Source organism: Dermacentor andersoni, chromosome 2 (assembly GCF_023375885.2).
Source record: "Dermacentor andersoni chromosome 2, qqDerAnde1_hic_scaffold, whole genome shotgun sequence".
Lineage (NCBI taxonomy): Eukaryota > Metazoa > Arthropoda > Arachnida > Ixodida > Ixodidae > Dermacentor > Dermacentor andersoni.
The window spans coordinates 222131036-222146867 of record NC_092815.1 but is presented as its reverse complement, the minus strand read 5'-3'; the positions used below and the strand labels follow the sequence as shown (position 1 = coordinate 222146867).

The 15832-nt window shown below is 46.1% G+C and overlaps 1 protein-coding gene across 6 annotated transcripts in view; it reads right to left on the bottom strand.

The window, feature by feature from the left end:
* Bap60 (Brahma-associated protein 60) overlaps positions 1–15832 on the bottom strand; it is a 163794-nt gene that overhangs the window by 133545 nt on the left and 14417 nt on the right. For 4 of the 6 annotated variants that reach the window (XM_055075767.2, XM_050186811.3, XM_055075766.2 and 1 more), the window contains exons 2-3: positions 13051–13142; positions 1139–1224 (exon numbers count right to left, since the gene is read on the bottom strand). In XM_055075767.2, coding sequence (XP_054931742.2) covers positions 1139–1224; positions 13051–13142 — 178 coding nt within the window. Of the gene's footprint in view, positions 1–1138; positions 1225–13050; positions 13143–13239; positions 13446–15832 lie in introns of those variants that run through there. The other 2 variants (XM_055075769.2, XM_055075771.2) reach the window with 2 other exon arrangements.

The following is a 15832-nucleotide window of genomic DNA, read 5'->3' as shown; positions in this document are numbered from 1 at the left end:
CTTTTGTCACTGCGTGGCATCGCAAGCGTTTCTCACTACATTACCTAGAGGGAAATCTTGTGCTGCTGCTGCACTGTTGCATGCATGGAAACGCCAGTATTTGACGACTTCGGATTAGCATCGTCCTCGGAGAGCCAGGACACCTTGAAAATGTGCCTGGCTAGTACCGTTTCGTCTGTCAAATTATTAATTTCCTACTAAAACAGCCCGTAAAGAGCTGTTTTAGCATTATTATAACACAAAAACATTATTTGTTCAATTACGGGGACTTGTGATAGGATGTCCAATTATATGAAACATAAAGTATCAGCGGGCTGCTAAAGTTGGAGGACAGATTACAAGGTCCACGCTCGCTTTGGAACAGTTTGTTGTCTGTTCTTGCTTTTCATGGCTTGATTCTACATTGTAGATGAGTAAACTTCATAGAAAGATGTACTATGGGTGAAAAAAAAAACATTTAATGAAGATATTATTTTAAGAGCGCATTACCTCGTGTAGCCATGTACCCGTTTGATACGAAGCCTCGTACAACACCAGTGAACACAAGCCCCCTAATACAGTCATTCCCGTGATGGCACAGCGCTCATTAGGAAACTCCCATAGACAGTGGTGCCAGATTTCCCTCTAGGTAACACAGTGAGAAACTCCATGTGTGACAACACATGGAGCGTGGAGCAGTTCCCCGTGCGGGTAATCCTTTAATGGACACCAAGGCGAGGCAACAGTGAAAGGGATTAACGCTGTCTTAGTGTCTTCGCGCCATGTAAGTGTTACCTCAAACAAATATAATGAGCAACATTACAATATTCTTGGTCTCACAGTGCCAGTGCTATTGTTGGTCTACTAACTACATTGGTCGGTTTTTGTTTTTTCTTTCTTTTGAGCGGGATACTGTTGATAAATGCCAAGTCACAAGATGTTTTCTGCCCAGATTTATCTAGGAACCTTTCAAGTAGTTTACTGCTAAATCACTGAAACATTAACAAAATTAGTTATACAGCTCAAAGTGCAACTTGGCTATGCTCAGTCTCGGCTGTTCTACCAATGGCAGTAGCTCAGTATGAAATTTTATGCCCGGAGCTCTTTTTAGGCGTGCAATGCATGTGGCCCCCACCCAGCTATAAAATTGGAGGCTCACCTGGTAGTATGGACGAGGCGGTGCCGAACGATCGGGTGGGGGCCGCATGCCCCCGGGGGGTCCCGGAGATGGCACCATCCCTCCACCTGCATGCCCACACACAACACTGTCTGGCTTCCTCAGAACACCAAGGCGAGTGGAGAATAAATGCAGAAACGGCTCAGCACTGGAATTGTGAGTTGCTTGCTGTAACGTGCAAGCACTGTAGTTTCACCAAAAGATCCCCGAAACAATTTTAGCTGTATTGAAAAGAATCATTTAGAAATTTCTTTAAATGTTTTCTGAAGAAGAATGGCACATTAAAGAGCCACAAGTGGTTGATTCCTCACCTGTGGCCATAATTCCCAGTACTCTGTGCAGCCATATCCCATTGTGCAGCGCCGTAAGAGTTGTTAATTACTTCTGGTTGATTTAAACCACCTATGTTCCATCATCTCTTTTCGATGTTTCGTTCCAAATGATGGTGGCTTCAAGGTCAATTTTACATTGTGTGGTTGCGAATTTCCAACTGCTGCACAACAACCCTGTACTGCAGAGACAAACCCTGGCTTCCACAGCGAGTGCAATGCTGTCGAGTCACAGTGCTGAAAGTGTTTGCAGGCATCGAGCATGTTTCTTGCTCCCCCCAAGAGAAGGCAGTGCTGCTGCTGTGCCCATTCTTTTCTTCAAAAGAATGAAGCACAACTTTGTGCGAGATGACCTTTTCTGCAACCCCACAGTGGTTAACCTCTGCCACATTATTTTTCATCCCTCCTCTATGTCCACGCCACCCACTGAGCCCAGAATGCTTCAGTCCACTCCCTTTCTTTGCACATGTGCAAACACGGATGGTTGCAGACATGTGCATTCCTAGGTAGTAGCATTTTGAAGACATGTTTACTGCAGCTGCATTTTTATTTTCACAGCTAAATAAACCATTAGTGCAACAACATGCTTAGAGAGACATTGAAGGCAAATACAGGGTGTTTACCAAGTTGACATTTCCAAATTCTGAAATATTTCCTGAGTGACACAGAACTTTGTTTTATGTCAAGACAGGCTGCCAAAGTCTCACCCGATGCTTTCACTCTCTAGTAAGCATGCTAAAGAATAAACGAAAAGGACTTGATCCAGTTTGAACAAAAAGGAGAAGCATTTATCTTATTAAAAAATGAATCAGAACAGCCGGGTTAGCAAAATGCACAACGAATAAAATATTGTTGAAGGAAGAAAAGCAGGCCCACGAGTGTAAAATAATGTATATTTACAACTGGTGTAAATGGCGTTCAGGCAACGGGCAGTCTTCGTCTTCCTCTAGTCCATGTCCCCTTTTTTTTTTTCCCTTCACCGTAACATTCCCCTCCCAGCAGGGTTAGCTCCATCCCGGTGCAAGTTATAGAGCCTCAATTAATGGGGGGACATAGGGTTTGAGCCTGCCAACGTGAACATCGCTGGTGATGATGGGAGGCACTGAAGGCTGACCAACTGGGGTGATCTCGTATGTCACGTCGGACAGTTGACGCAAGATCTGGTACGGACTAGAATAATGGGAAAGTAGTTTTTCCGACGAGCCAACAAGAGGTGAAGGCATCCAGAGAAGGACAAGGGAACCAGGTGAAAAAAGGTGGCCTCGGTGTTGAAGGCCATAGCGTCGCTTTTGAGAATTTTGCGAGACTGTGAGGCAATGACAGATGACCTATCGGGCCTGGGCAGCTAAGACAATAGCATCGCGAGCGTAACCAGTAATGGGTGATTGTACTGCCGAAGGTAAGGGCAAGGTGGGGTCACGACCATACACAAGGTAAAATGGTGAAAATTTGGCAGTGTCGTGATGGGATGAGTTGTATGCGAAAGTGATGTATGGTAAAGCGACGTTCCAGTCGTGGTGATCGTCGGAAACGTACACGGCCAGCATTTCAGTTAGTGTGCAGTTGAGTCACTCGGTGAGGCCGTTCGTTTGACGGTGGTACACAGTAGCAAGCTAGTGTTCTGTAGAACAGGAGCAGAGCAGATCATCAATGACCTTCGATAGAAAGTAGTGGCCGCGATCAGTGAGTAACTGGCAAGGGGCGCCGTGGTGCAGTATGACGTCGTAGAGTAAGAAGTCGGCGACGTCTGTAGCACAGCTGGTTGGCATCGCTCGTGCGATGGCATATCTCGTGACATAATCTGTTGCTACAGCAATCCATTTGTTTCCTTTAATGGAAATTGGAAAGGGGCCAAGGAGGTCAAGGCCCACATGGAAGAAGGGCTCTGTAGGGATATCAATTGGATGTAGCAAACCAGCAGGAGGCATAGCAGGTGTCTTCCGGCGCTGACACAGGTCGCAAGAAGTGACATAACGGCGCACAGAGCAATATATGCCGGGCCAGAAAAAACGGTGCCGCAGGCGGTCATAAGTACAAGTGATGCCCAGATGTCCAGCAGTAGGAGCATCGTGAAGTTGCTGGAGCACGGCCAGTCGAAGGTGCTTAGGAATGACTAGGAGGAGCTCCGGGCCGTCAGGACGCACGCTACGACGGTATAAAGTTCCATCGCGCAAGGTGAACATCCGGAGGGACGGGTCATTGGGCGAGGAGCTTAGGCATTCCCTAAGTGTTCGAAGAACAGGATCTTGGCGTTGCTCATCGCCAATATGGAGGAAGCCAGAGAGGGATAGAACACTGATGTCCGAGTCTGCATCGGTATCGTCCGGTTGATCCACGGGATTGCGGGACAGGCAGTCAGCATCCTTATGCAGGTGCCCTGACTTATACATAATAGGAAATGTATATTGCTGTAGACACAATGCCCAACGTGCAAGTCGTCCAGTTGGGTCCTTCAAAGAGGAGAGCCAGCAGAGGGCGTGCTGATCGGTTACGACACAGAAGCTCCAACCAAAAAGGTACGGTCGAAATTTCGCGCCCGCCCAAGCGAGCGCGAGACATTCCCTCTCAGTAATGGAGTAATTTTCCTTGGGCGTGGAAAGAAGGTGGCTGGCGCAAGCGATGACACGGCCTTGGCCTTGTTGGCACTGAGTGAGGACAGCGCCGATGCCATGACCACTCACACCAGTACGTACTTCAGTGGGTACAGAAGGGTCAAAGTGTGACAGAATTGAGGAAGTTGTAAGCCGCTCAATCAGGGTAGAGAAGGCTTTCTCCTGCAGTGGTCCCCAAGAGAAAGAGACATCTTTCTTAAGAAGGTGAGTGAGAGGGTGAGCGATGTCGGCATAATTTTTCACAAATCGCCAGAAATAAGAGCATAAACCCAGAAAACTACGGACATCATTTGTTGAACAAGGTGCAGGAAAATTTTGCACGGCATGAACTTTCTGTGGATCAGGTTGAATTCCGGCGGCGTTTAAGAGATGGCCGAGCATGTTAATTTCACGGCGACCGAAACGGCACTTGGAGGAGTTTAGCTGAAGGCTAGCCCTGCGAAACATGGAGAGTATGGTTGTGAGGTGCCGCAGGTGGCTCTCAAAGTTCGGCGAACACACAATCACATTGTCGAGGTAACCGAGGCACGTAGACCACTTCAAGCCGCGCAAGAGAGAGTCAATCATGCGCTCGAATGTAGCTGGCACATCGCATAATCCAAAGGGCATGACTTTAAATTGGTACACACCGTCTGGTGTGACGAAGGCAGTTTTCTCGTGGCCCATCTCATCGACACTAACCTGCCAATACCCGGAGCGAAGGTCAGTTGATGAAAAGTATTGGGATCCATAAAGGCAGTCAAGAGCGTCATCAATGCAAGGCAAGGGATAAACATCCGTCTTTGTTATCCTGTTAAGGTGACGGCAGTCAATGCAGAAGTGCCACGAGTTGTCTTTTTTCTTTACTAAGACAACCGGTGATGCCCACGGGCTACTGGAAGGTTCAATGATGTCCCTGTCCATCATCCTGTCTACCTCTTTCTGTATGATGGCCCTTTCTGTTGTGAAGACATGATATGGCCACCTATGAATGGGGCTGGTGTCACTGGTGTTGATGCGATGCATGATAACTGATGTGTGGCCCAATGGACGGTCGTCCAAATCAAAGATATCCCGATAAGATGACAGGAGGTGCCGAAAAGCTGTTGTTTGTTCGGAAGGAAGGTCAGGGGCAATCATCTTACAAACATTGTCCGCATTCGTCGAGTACAAAGGAGCGGGTGACAAAGGTGCGTTGGTACTGAGGAAGGATTCAGAGGTCAAAAAAGAAATCTCAAATTCTTCCAAAGGAGTGATATGCGCTACGGCGATACCGTGTGGCAGCACATGCGACAAATATCCAAAATTGAGGATGGGCACGCGAGCGCAGTTTTCACGGATCCAGATTAAGTTGCTTGGTAGGGCAATATTGTGTGACAAAACCACGTCAGTAAGCGGCGACACAACGTACTTGCCATCAAATACGGGAGGACAGGGCGTCAGGAGGACATTTGTAGCCGCCTGTGGAGACAGCCTTGCAAACTCAGCAGAACATAAGTGGTGTGAAGCACAAGTTGTTGCGTCGGCAGGAAGCGGCAGATCAAACTGTACAACATCCGCAAAGCAGTCAATTTGAGCAGTGTTTGGAAAGGAAGTCGAGGCCGAGAATTAGGTCGTACGGACAGTGCTCAAGGACGATAAATAAAACAACGGTATAACAGCCCCCAATGGTCACACGTGCTGTGCACATTCCAAGAAGAGGTGAAGTACTCCCATCGCGGAGGAGGTCACTTTCAATGGACATGATAGCAAGCTAGTTAACCTTGTCGTCAAGGAGGCTCGAACGAACGCGATTTTTTATTAGTGACAACTTGGAAAACGATCATTCGAAAGGTTCGGAAACAGATCAATAAGCTTTCTTTCGTGCAGCAACTTCATTATTCCCAGGAGACTCGTGTCCTGGCACACACACTTGTGCAGAAAGTTCGCAAACTGAACGATTTCAGCACAATATGCTGGCTCGAAATCATTTTTGTAGGTTTTCACCAACTTCTCAGCCTGCTGTGCTAAAGAGGCCTCGCTTCCAACTTCTGTCAGCAATTTTAAGAATCCGAACCTTTCGCAGAGTTCAGTGTAGGCAGCTTTTCGCACTCGCAAAGCAGAGCCTAGACTGTCAAGCACAACATTGTAGGTCTCTACGATAAACTTTTTTCTACCTCGTAGCGCGCTATCACTTTTTCCATCCGGGTGCTTACACAAAACGATGCGTTTGCCCTCATCCTGATAACATTGATTGGAACTTAGCATTGCGTGCTCTCTTCAAGGTATCAAAAAGAGGTTGCAAAGAATTAACAAAGCCTTCTAGAGAGATCAGCAGGTCTACAGCAGTTGAATATCTAGGCCTGGTTTCTGAAGGGCTACGCTCGTTTTGTCGAAGCGCTCAAAGATTTCACTCCAGAAAATCGCCATGAATGCAGTCTCTAGTTTTGTCATTTTCTTGAAGAGAGAGTGCGCTTCGTTCCTAGTGTCACGGTTTTCTTCCTAATTCTTTGATATAGCTTCAAGGCAACGCCAGACTGCATTGAAATTTTTCAGAATGGCCTTACATGATTTAGCGTGTCTTGACCACCTGGTCTCAGAGAGACTTTTCAAAAGAAGCTGCTGGCCAGTTCCGCCCATGCTGTCCAAAAGATACCTCCATTGCTTAGGTGAGGCAAGAACACATTCAGTCTCTGAATTACAGTGAAAAACTGGACTGCCTCAAGGCAACTGTCAACACTACACGCGCCAACTAAGTTCAGTGAATGACCAGCACACGGGACATAGACTGCCAATTCGTTCAGGTGTTTGATTTGAGCTTGCAGTCCTTTGTATTTTCCCGACATATTACTCGCATTATCATAAGCTTGGCCCCTACAATTATCAATTGAGATGCCATTGGTCGTCAAAAGGGACATCACGGTATCAAAAAGATACAAGCCGGCATGCGATTGAATTGGAACAAATCCCAGAAAGCGTTCGTACACTTTCCCATTTAAACAGTATCGTAAAACCACTGACAGCTGGCCAACGTGAGTAAGGTCTGGAGTCAAATCAACAATTAAAGAGAATTCACTGAGCATGTGCTGGTGGGCAAGTTGGTTATGCATGGTTACAAAAACGACGCCAAATAAAACAACAGACGAAGAAAGGAGACACAAGACAACCACGTAGGCGCACTAACAACTGTGTGTTTTATTTCTTGACATAGCAATATATAGCTGCTGCCAAGAATCAAAACAACAAGAAGAAACAGGGCTGTCATCTGCATAGCACAAGGAAGCCGCGATACAGAATAATTTCTAAGTGTCGCTCCCAAGATACACCAGTTCCTTTGTCGAAAGAGAAACTGAGGCTTCACTGATACAATCATCACCACGCTTCTTGATCTCAAGCGCTTCCAATATCTCCCTTGTCAGTTGATCATCAGCTCTGTTCAAAACACAGGTTCTGGCTGTCTCGTGTCTCCTTCCTTCATCTGTTTTTTTATTTGGCGCCGTCTTTGTAGTCAATTAAAGAGAATTATTTTGCGCGTTTCACTCAGTCCTTGACAGATGTTCCTGAGACGTTCCTTGACAGCGTTTGCCATATGCTCAATAAATTCATCACAAATGGTTTTTGACAGATACGATGGGTGACCTTTTCCTTTGTTCCCTAGCGTTTGATGTGCTCCTCTAGAAAGGGATCAAACTTGGCAATGGCCTCAAGCCCTCCCATATAATGGCCCTTTCACGGTGAACCAAAAATCTCCTCACTGCCCCTAAACGCTAGGTTGCACTCAGCTAGAAGCTTAACTACAACGACTACGCGCTTCAACACCTCCGTCCAGTAAGCAGTCTCAGTGACAAGATGCTTAACCAGCTCCTTGTCAATTGTGCTGTTCGAGTTAGAGCGGGCGAGCCATGCTGCCATGTAGTTCCGTTGCTCGACGCTATTTTTATGTGCGTAAACCTTTTCTTCTGCTCTTTTCCAATCAGAAAAGCCGTGCGCGGTGAAAGAACTGGGGTTGCTTGAAATCGAAAATAGTTTGCACATGAAACAGTAAACGGGACCTTTGGACTCCGAATACATTAACCAGTGTCGCTCGTATGCCTCCCCATTTACAGCCTTTCGCACAAAAAGATGAGGTGACATATAGCGTTTCCGAGTTTCGTATTGCCTTTCGGAAGACGGAAAATTTTCTGCCCAATTTTGAAAATAAAATGGCCCTTTCTCTCAAGACATACGCTATGAAAGCTGTCAGTAATAATGTCCGGCCACTTAGCAGGGTCATTTCGGAGAATCTCGCAATGCACCTCTTGCGGCGGGGGTGTCTCTACTTCTCTGTTGCCGCAACGAGAAGCCGTCTCATTCGTCCTCTCAAGGCACACTTTGTGGGTGGGAGCATGATTATTTGAAGCCAAACTAACAGGAAACAAGTGAGTTCCTCAGCAGGCGGGCTTATGCAAGCTTAACTGGCAGCTCGGGGCTGAATCGCAGCCCGCGATCAACTTCCTTTTATAGAAGCGCGCCGCGTCTGTCTGTTACTAGTGCCAAAGCAGGCGTTCACATATGCGTAGAGTTCCTTGTACAAATTCCCTCCTCCGTACAAACTCACTCCTTCTCCCGTTCCGGTCTCATCTTCCTATTAGCTAGGAGCAATCGTCTGCTCTGGTAGGTTCTCAATTTTTCTTTCGAACCATCAACGCCGAGTGCGAGAACGAAGAAGAGAGGGCGACTCCTAGCGCAGGTGAAGTTACGCGCCCTTCGTCACGTCTGAGTTATCTTTTTGTACTTCTTTCTGGAAAATTCGGCGGCCAGTCTCACTTACTTAGCCACTAGGCAGGAATGGGCCCTGGAGAAAACCCTTTGTGTCCAGCTCTCCAACTTCCCCCTTCACTCCTCCACAACCCTAGCCCGAACAGTGAACATTCCATGCCCCACAGCACGCGGACAAAAGCACGTGTGACACCTTCTTTCCTTTCCTGCCTAGACTCTGCCATCAGACTCAGCATCATCTGCTATCGGACTCATCCTCCCCCGCCCAAATTACCATCACGGTAAAGAAAAGTCGAATGGGAGGCACTGTTGAGTACTGCAGCACATCCTTTCTATGAGAAGGACAGCGGCGGAACTATTTGAGAGGTGGAGGGTGGCAGGGTGGTGACGAGGGGCAAGGGAGATTTAGGTCCTCATCCCACATTACATGTTTTAGGTGTTTCCCCCTTGCCCCTCCTCTTCAGACAGCACTGGACAAAGGGACTGACAGGAAACCACGAAAACTCTACCAAGCAAACACACCTCGCTTCGTAAAAGGCCCCGCTGGCGTGGCGGGGGATTCCTGTTTTTGCAGCTCGACAAGCTCTCCCCAAATGATCAGGCTAAACGCATGCTGTTACATTAGGCGTGAGGCCCCATCTGCTCGTTATGGTTTTCTCGCTTCATACATGGCGTTCAAAGTTACGTTGCCCATGGTTTCATATACTGTCCGAGGTGAAGCCCTGGGCTGCAGCCCCCTTAGACCCCCCCCCCCCCTTAATCCAGTGCTGCCGGCTTAATTATGGCTAATTTTGCCTGATAGAAGCACAAATTCTTTAAGTTTTTCTTGATTATTTCCAGACTACTTGAACTCCCTCAGAATTGCCGGTTCTTCCGGTTTTCCCGGTTGGTAGACACCCTGCAAATATTAATCCAACGTGTACCGTTAGAATTCCATTCCAGAAACCTTGCAGCATTCGTTTCACACCAAGAAAAGACTTAGTTTCAGAGAAGTTGCGACTGAAGGTGCCACATTTCTCCAGCGAGTGAGGCTGCATGCATCATCACCATTCTAACTGCCACGGGTAAGATGGCTTCAAGTGTGGGTATCGTGGTTTGTTGCACAAAATGAGTACCCGACCCGAGTTAGTATGAGCATCAACACTAGCACAGCACTATGCAGTACCGAGACTACCAAAACGTAAGAGTACGAGCGGCATGGAGTCGAGCTAAAATGAAACCTTTTAACCATCTGCTTCATTGACAAGGGCAACACCAATGAGTACTTCTTCTAAAGATCGAATAGAAGTGGACAAGTACAATTTTTCTTCCATGTTGTAATGCAATGCAATCAATAATCCTTTTATTATCAGCTGTTCAATAGCAGTCAGAATTATAATTAGGCATTATGATATCTCGGGCCATTATAATGCCTCGAACTTTCTTCTTGAGCTTTCACGAAACAGTTTCATTTGCGGCTTCAATACAGCACCACGTATCCCGCCCACCTAGTGTTTCCTCCACCACGTTTGCTCCTTGCAAACATGCTGCGATACCTTATGCTACTAGCGAGGCCTTACCCCGTATACTTAATTCTTTTGATGTGCACGTTTCACATGTGCCAGTGGAAAAGCTGAAAAACATGCTTGTAAATGTGAAAGACAAGTTTCCGAAAGAAAGGTACCCAGGTGTTGTGTATAACATTCCTTGTGCAGACTGTAGTTAAGTTTACATCGGCGAGATCGGAAATTTTCAAAGGGGTATCAAGAAACACTGTCATGATGCGAAAAAACAAATTTCTTCTGACACTCTTGCCGAGCATTCTGTAACAGAAGGACGTGACATTGACTGGGGCAGGGTGCATGTGCTAGCCATTGAAAGTAATCTAACCTCGCGTTTGCATCTCGAGTCATTACTAATCCAAACTACTGATACTACACGGAACCGCAATGACAGCAGCTCTCCTTCCATTTATGCCCGCTGTTCACGCCATCTATTCACACGTACATAATCATCTCCCCCCTTTCGTTTACTTTCATTGTGAACAAGGCTCCCATTGGGAGCCGAAACGTCTTGGTTTCTTTTCTTTTAATGTTTTTTGGTCGGTGTCCGTTTTATCGTTGTCTATCTCGGGCTAGTACAAAAATGTCCCAGTAGGGTCACAAATCGTGTCCTACATTTACCTCAATTTCTAGCTTACTAAAGCTTGGCTTAATGTGAGCCTTAATAGTATTCCCAATAAAAACACAGGGGAAACCACTGAGGCCCGAGTGACATCCCTTGCCCATTCTAGTGGGTATAAATGGCATGAGCAGCAGAACGAGAAGAGAGGAGGTGAACCGAGGGTCCCGATTTTTATTAGTCATATCATGAGAAGCCAACAAACACTGACACCAAGGACAACATAGGGGAAATTACATGTGTTTAATAAATGAAATAAAGAAACGATAAATTAATGAAAATTAAAGTGGATGAAAAAACAACTCGCCGCAGGTGGGAACCGAACCCACAGCCTTCGCATTTCGAGTTCACATGTCACGTTCGCATGTCATGTTCTCATGACGCCTGCGGCAAGAAGGACGTTCCACGTCCGCCGCCAAGGTATCTGAGTGATGGCGCTGGCTAACACTCCCAGGGTTCTACTACAACACAAATACCCAAGAAAGTGGATGGGGAAACAGCGCCGCGGTAGCTCAATTGGTAGAGCATCGCACGCGAAATGCGAAGGTTGTGGGTTCGGTTCTCACCTGCGGCAAGTTGTTCTTTCATCCACTTTAATTTCCACTAATTTATCGTTTCTTTATTTCATTTATTAAACACAAATAATTTCCCCTATGTTGTCCTTGGTGTCAGTGTTTGTTGGCTTCTCATGATATGAGCAGCAGAAGGCAGTTGCCAGACTGATGTGTGGGTGTACAGCTTTCAAAATTGCTTCCAGGTCTACTCTACTCCACTCTGACAGTGTGATTTTGCGTGGCTCCCGAGATTGTAGTGTTCAGCTGTTGCGAAAGCATCTTATCTCAAATCTACAATGTTGCCGCACATCCTCAGACAAATTGGGCAGGCGTTCGAAAGCAAAAGAAGGCTTTATGTTTGTTCCATTAATTTAGGGCCAAGGTGTGGACTACCAGCATCCAGAGTGCCGACTGGTATTAGCTCACCTAGGGCACTGATACGAGAGCGTAAGTGCCAGAAGGCAGTGAGTGCTAAAGTCTTGCACATGCATTAGGCACCACGTGGCAGAAGGCTGTGTCCAAGTAATGATACCAACATGACTCTATTGAATAGTACAACCAGAAATTATTACTGTTGACAGTCCTAGGTAAGTTGGCACAAATTTGTTGGTGTGATCAAATGCACAACAAGGTGAGGCACATGGATATTTTAATAACTTTTTTACCTTGTTTAGTGTTTGTCCTGTTCTTCTTCAAAGAAAAAGAAGGTGCATGCTCACAAGTGCACACTTGCAACCAAGCTTGCTCAAAGTACTCAACAGCTAGAGTGTTGCAATCGCTACTCAGAAATGTAAGTCACAACAAAGCAATGGCATAATTCACTAATGCATTGGACAAGTTGAAGCAAGAGAAGCAAAAGGAATAAAGAGCAACAGAATAGCTTATTTTGCATTTAGAATCGGTGACTAACATTCTGCTCACTTCCTGCCCTGATACATGTCCCTACAATCTTAGTGCCACCACTATTGTTCTGACAAGCTGCACTGCAGGGCAGCATAATGTATCTCTGAAGGTATTTCAGTAGGTTTCTTTATTCTTGCACGTATCAAAATTCGGTTGTTTGCTCATTCCACGTAACAATGGTAGTACTTGACTGATGTACATCTTGTTCCGGCTTCGCACTATTGGCTAGTTGCTCGTAGCTCTTCAGAGCAACAAGCAATAATTCTAGGTTTCCAGAACCACGCAATCGAGCGATCGGTAGTACTTGACTGATGTACATCTTGTTCTGGCTTTGCACTATTGGCTAGTTGCTCGTAGCTCTTCAGAGCAACGAGCAATGAATTCTAGATCTCCAGAACCAAGCAACTGAGTGATCGGTTTGCACAATGGCCTGTTTAGTCGCTCGAAGTCATCGCTGTCGTGCACAAAATCGCTCTCAAGGGTTCGGGCTTCTCATGTTGTTGCTTCTTAGTTCATATCAGTGGTCATAAATATTACCATGAGTGAACACTTAACTTTAATGAGGGCCAAGTCACATAAGGTAATCTTGCAATCACTAAGAATGACTAAGCAAAGCTTGCCTGGGGGCACTGCAGCTGCTGGCATTCCACCCATGGGCAGTGGACCTGGAGGGGGTGTGGCCACATGCGCTGGATAGCCACTGCGGTTCATCCTGCAACACACGCCAGTTCAGCTGGTAAGCACAAGGGCCCATGCACAGCAGCAATGAAGCAGCCACTCTCCAGTGCCAGCAACTGGGCGACCCTCACTCCAACTTTGTTGGGCTGGGGCGAATGTGCTCAGAAGTATGGCTCAGTATTCCAACACTACAACACTTCTCTCTTGTCCAAACTTTATTTCCTGGCTGTCTGACACTCGCTTGGACTTCCCAGTTTCTCACTTCAAGCAGCCAGGAGAAAGACTGTTCCAAGTCACCAGAGCAAGTGGAAGAATGGCCATGCACAGAGAACGGCATCTGAAATGCCCATAAAAAGACCCAATTCAAGACACAGCCATCAGGGGAGCTCCAAAGAAACATCCTCTGTTCAGTAGACACAGCAGGAGCTTGCCATCATCACTGCACAGCAACATTCTGGTGACACAACCATGCCAGCACACGCCATAATACAGACAGAATGCCAGCAGAAAGGGAGTGTGCACACCAGCTTTTGTCAGCTGTTCACTGTGTGGAACACAATGTGGGTTTGGTGGAACCAACAACAACGGGACGTTCAAAATGCTCTCTGCTTATATATTTCAGGCCTTGGTGCTCTCTGTCACCGGAGTGAGCCCGCACACGTGTGTAAACGGTGCAAGAGTGCTAATCAACGCAGCATCGACAAGCAATCTTGACCGTCGTTCTACCAACCCTGTTAACATGAACCTCGCTGCACATGCCATACCCATGAGCAGCATCACGTCATCGGAGCGTACAGCTACAAGAAGAATGCCCTGCGACCGAATCTTCAGTGGGCTTGGTGGAACCAACAACAACGGGATGTTCAAAATGCGCTCTGCTTATATATTTCAGGCCTTGCTGCTCTCGGCCACTGGAGTGAGCACGCACACGTGTGTGAACGGTGCAAGAGTGCTAATCAACGCAGCATCGACAAGCAATCTTGACCGTCGTTCTACCAACCCTGTTAACATGAACCTCGCTGCTATTGCCATACCCGTGAGCGGCATCACGTCATCGGAGCGTACAGCCATAAGAAGAACGCCCTGCGACCGAATCTTCAGTGGGCTTGGTGGAACCAACAACAACGGGACGTTAAAATTGCGCTCTGCTTATATATTTCAGGCTAGTTATCCTTGTACGTGCAGAGACAATGATAGGGGTCTATTTGTTCTTCCAAGCCCACGCACACTGTTCTCTATCGTATGTTATTGCATTCACGTCTGCAAATTATTACTGTGTGGGGATGTTGAAGAAAATCCCGGTCCTAGCAGTGCTGAGATGCTCAAAAAATTGTTAACAGGTCAAGAGGCTATTCGTAGCGACTTGAAGGAAGTGAAATTGAAACTTACTGAAACTGAAAAAATTCTGAACAAATTCAGCACGCGTCTAGAGAAAGTCGAGAATAAACTGAAGGAAGTGAGCGTAAAAGCTGGTACCATTGATAGTATAAATGATCATGTCATGAGACTTCAACACACTATCATGCATCAACAAAGTAAGCTTACTGCACTGGAGGACCGAAATCGTCAAAATAACTTGATTGTCTTTGGAATTACGGAGGGGCCAAATGAATCTGAGGTACTTCGGCGCAAAGTTATAACTGAAGTTTTGTGATAGACTTGGAATAAATTGGGAATCGGTAGCTAGAGTTCACCAGCTTGGCAAATCCTCGTCAAACCGCCCGGTTTTTCTTTATTTTCAGGACTATCTTGAGAAACAGAAGGTGCTCAGCAGATCTGGAAAGTTAAAAGGGATGAAAATTTTTATCCAAAATGATTACTCTTTCGAAACCCTAAGAAAAAGAAAACAGCTACGGCAAACTACAAAACACGAGAAAACGGGAAAGAAGGTGTCGCTCGTAAATGATAAAGTTCACATTGGAAAAACGCTTTACGTAGGGGATGATGCATCTTCCACACGTGTTCCTTCCAGTTCTAGCTGCTGACAGCAAGGCATCCGAATCATAGCGATCACAGATCTCTGACAAATTTTTGCGTATCCTTTCTTTGAATGCCAGGAGCATTGTCAAAAAAATAAACTTGAAATTTTGTTACTTACGGCCCCGACTTAGTGGTTTTTACTGAAACCTGGTTAAATGAAAAGATTTGTGATAGTGAAATTATTCCGCCTGGTTTTAGCATATATTGACGCGATCGTGGTTCATGTGGTGGGGGAATTGCAGTGATTGCTAGGTCTGGTATAGATGTTCATGTCATGCAACAGATCGAAGATCATGAGAGCTTGTTTCTAAACATCAAAACAAATGAGTTGTCGTTTGTACTCAATGCAGTTTACAGGGCACCTGATGCTGATGTGTCTTTTCTTCCTAGAGTGTGTGATCAATTCGTTCAGTTTTGCAAATGAAATATCATAATGACAGGAGACTTCAACTTGCCATTCATAAACTGGAAACATTTGGCGTACAGTGAATGCACTAATACGGATGCTATTCTTGATATAAAGCTTGCTTTAAATGTTGAAAAAATTGTATGTGATTTTACTCTCTTAGAGAGCAAGCGCTCCTGGACCTTTTTTTTTCGTCAGTGAATCTTTCTCGAAATGTACTATTGCTGTTGAGCCGGGTATTTCAGACCATAAATTGTTGTTTTTCACCTGGTCGTGCCCCAGGGACGCCAGATATAGTCGGTCTAGTGCGACAAATCATAAAGATTTTGAACGAAGTG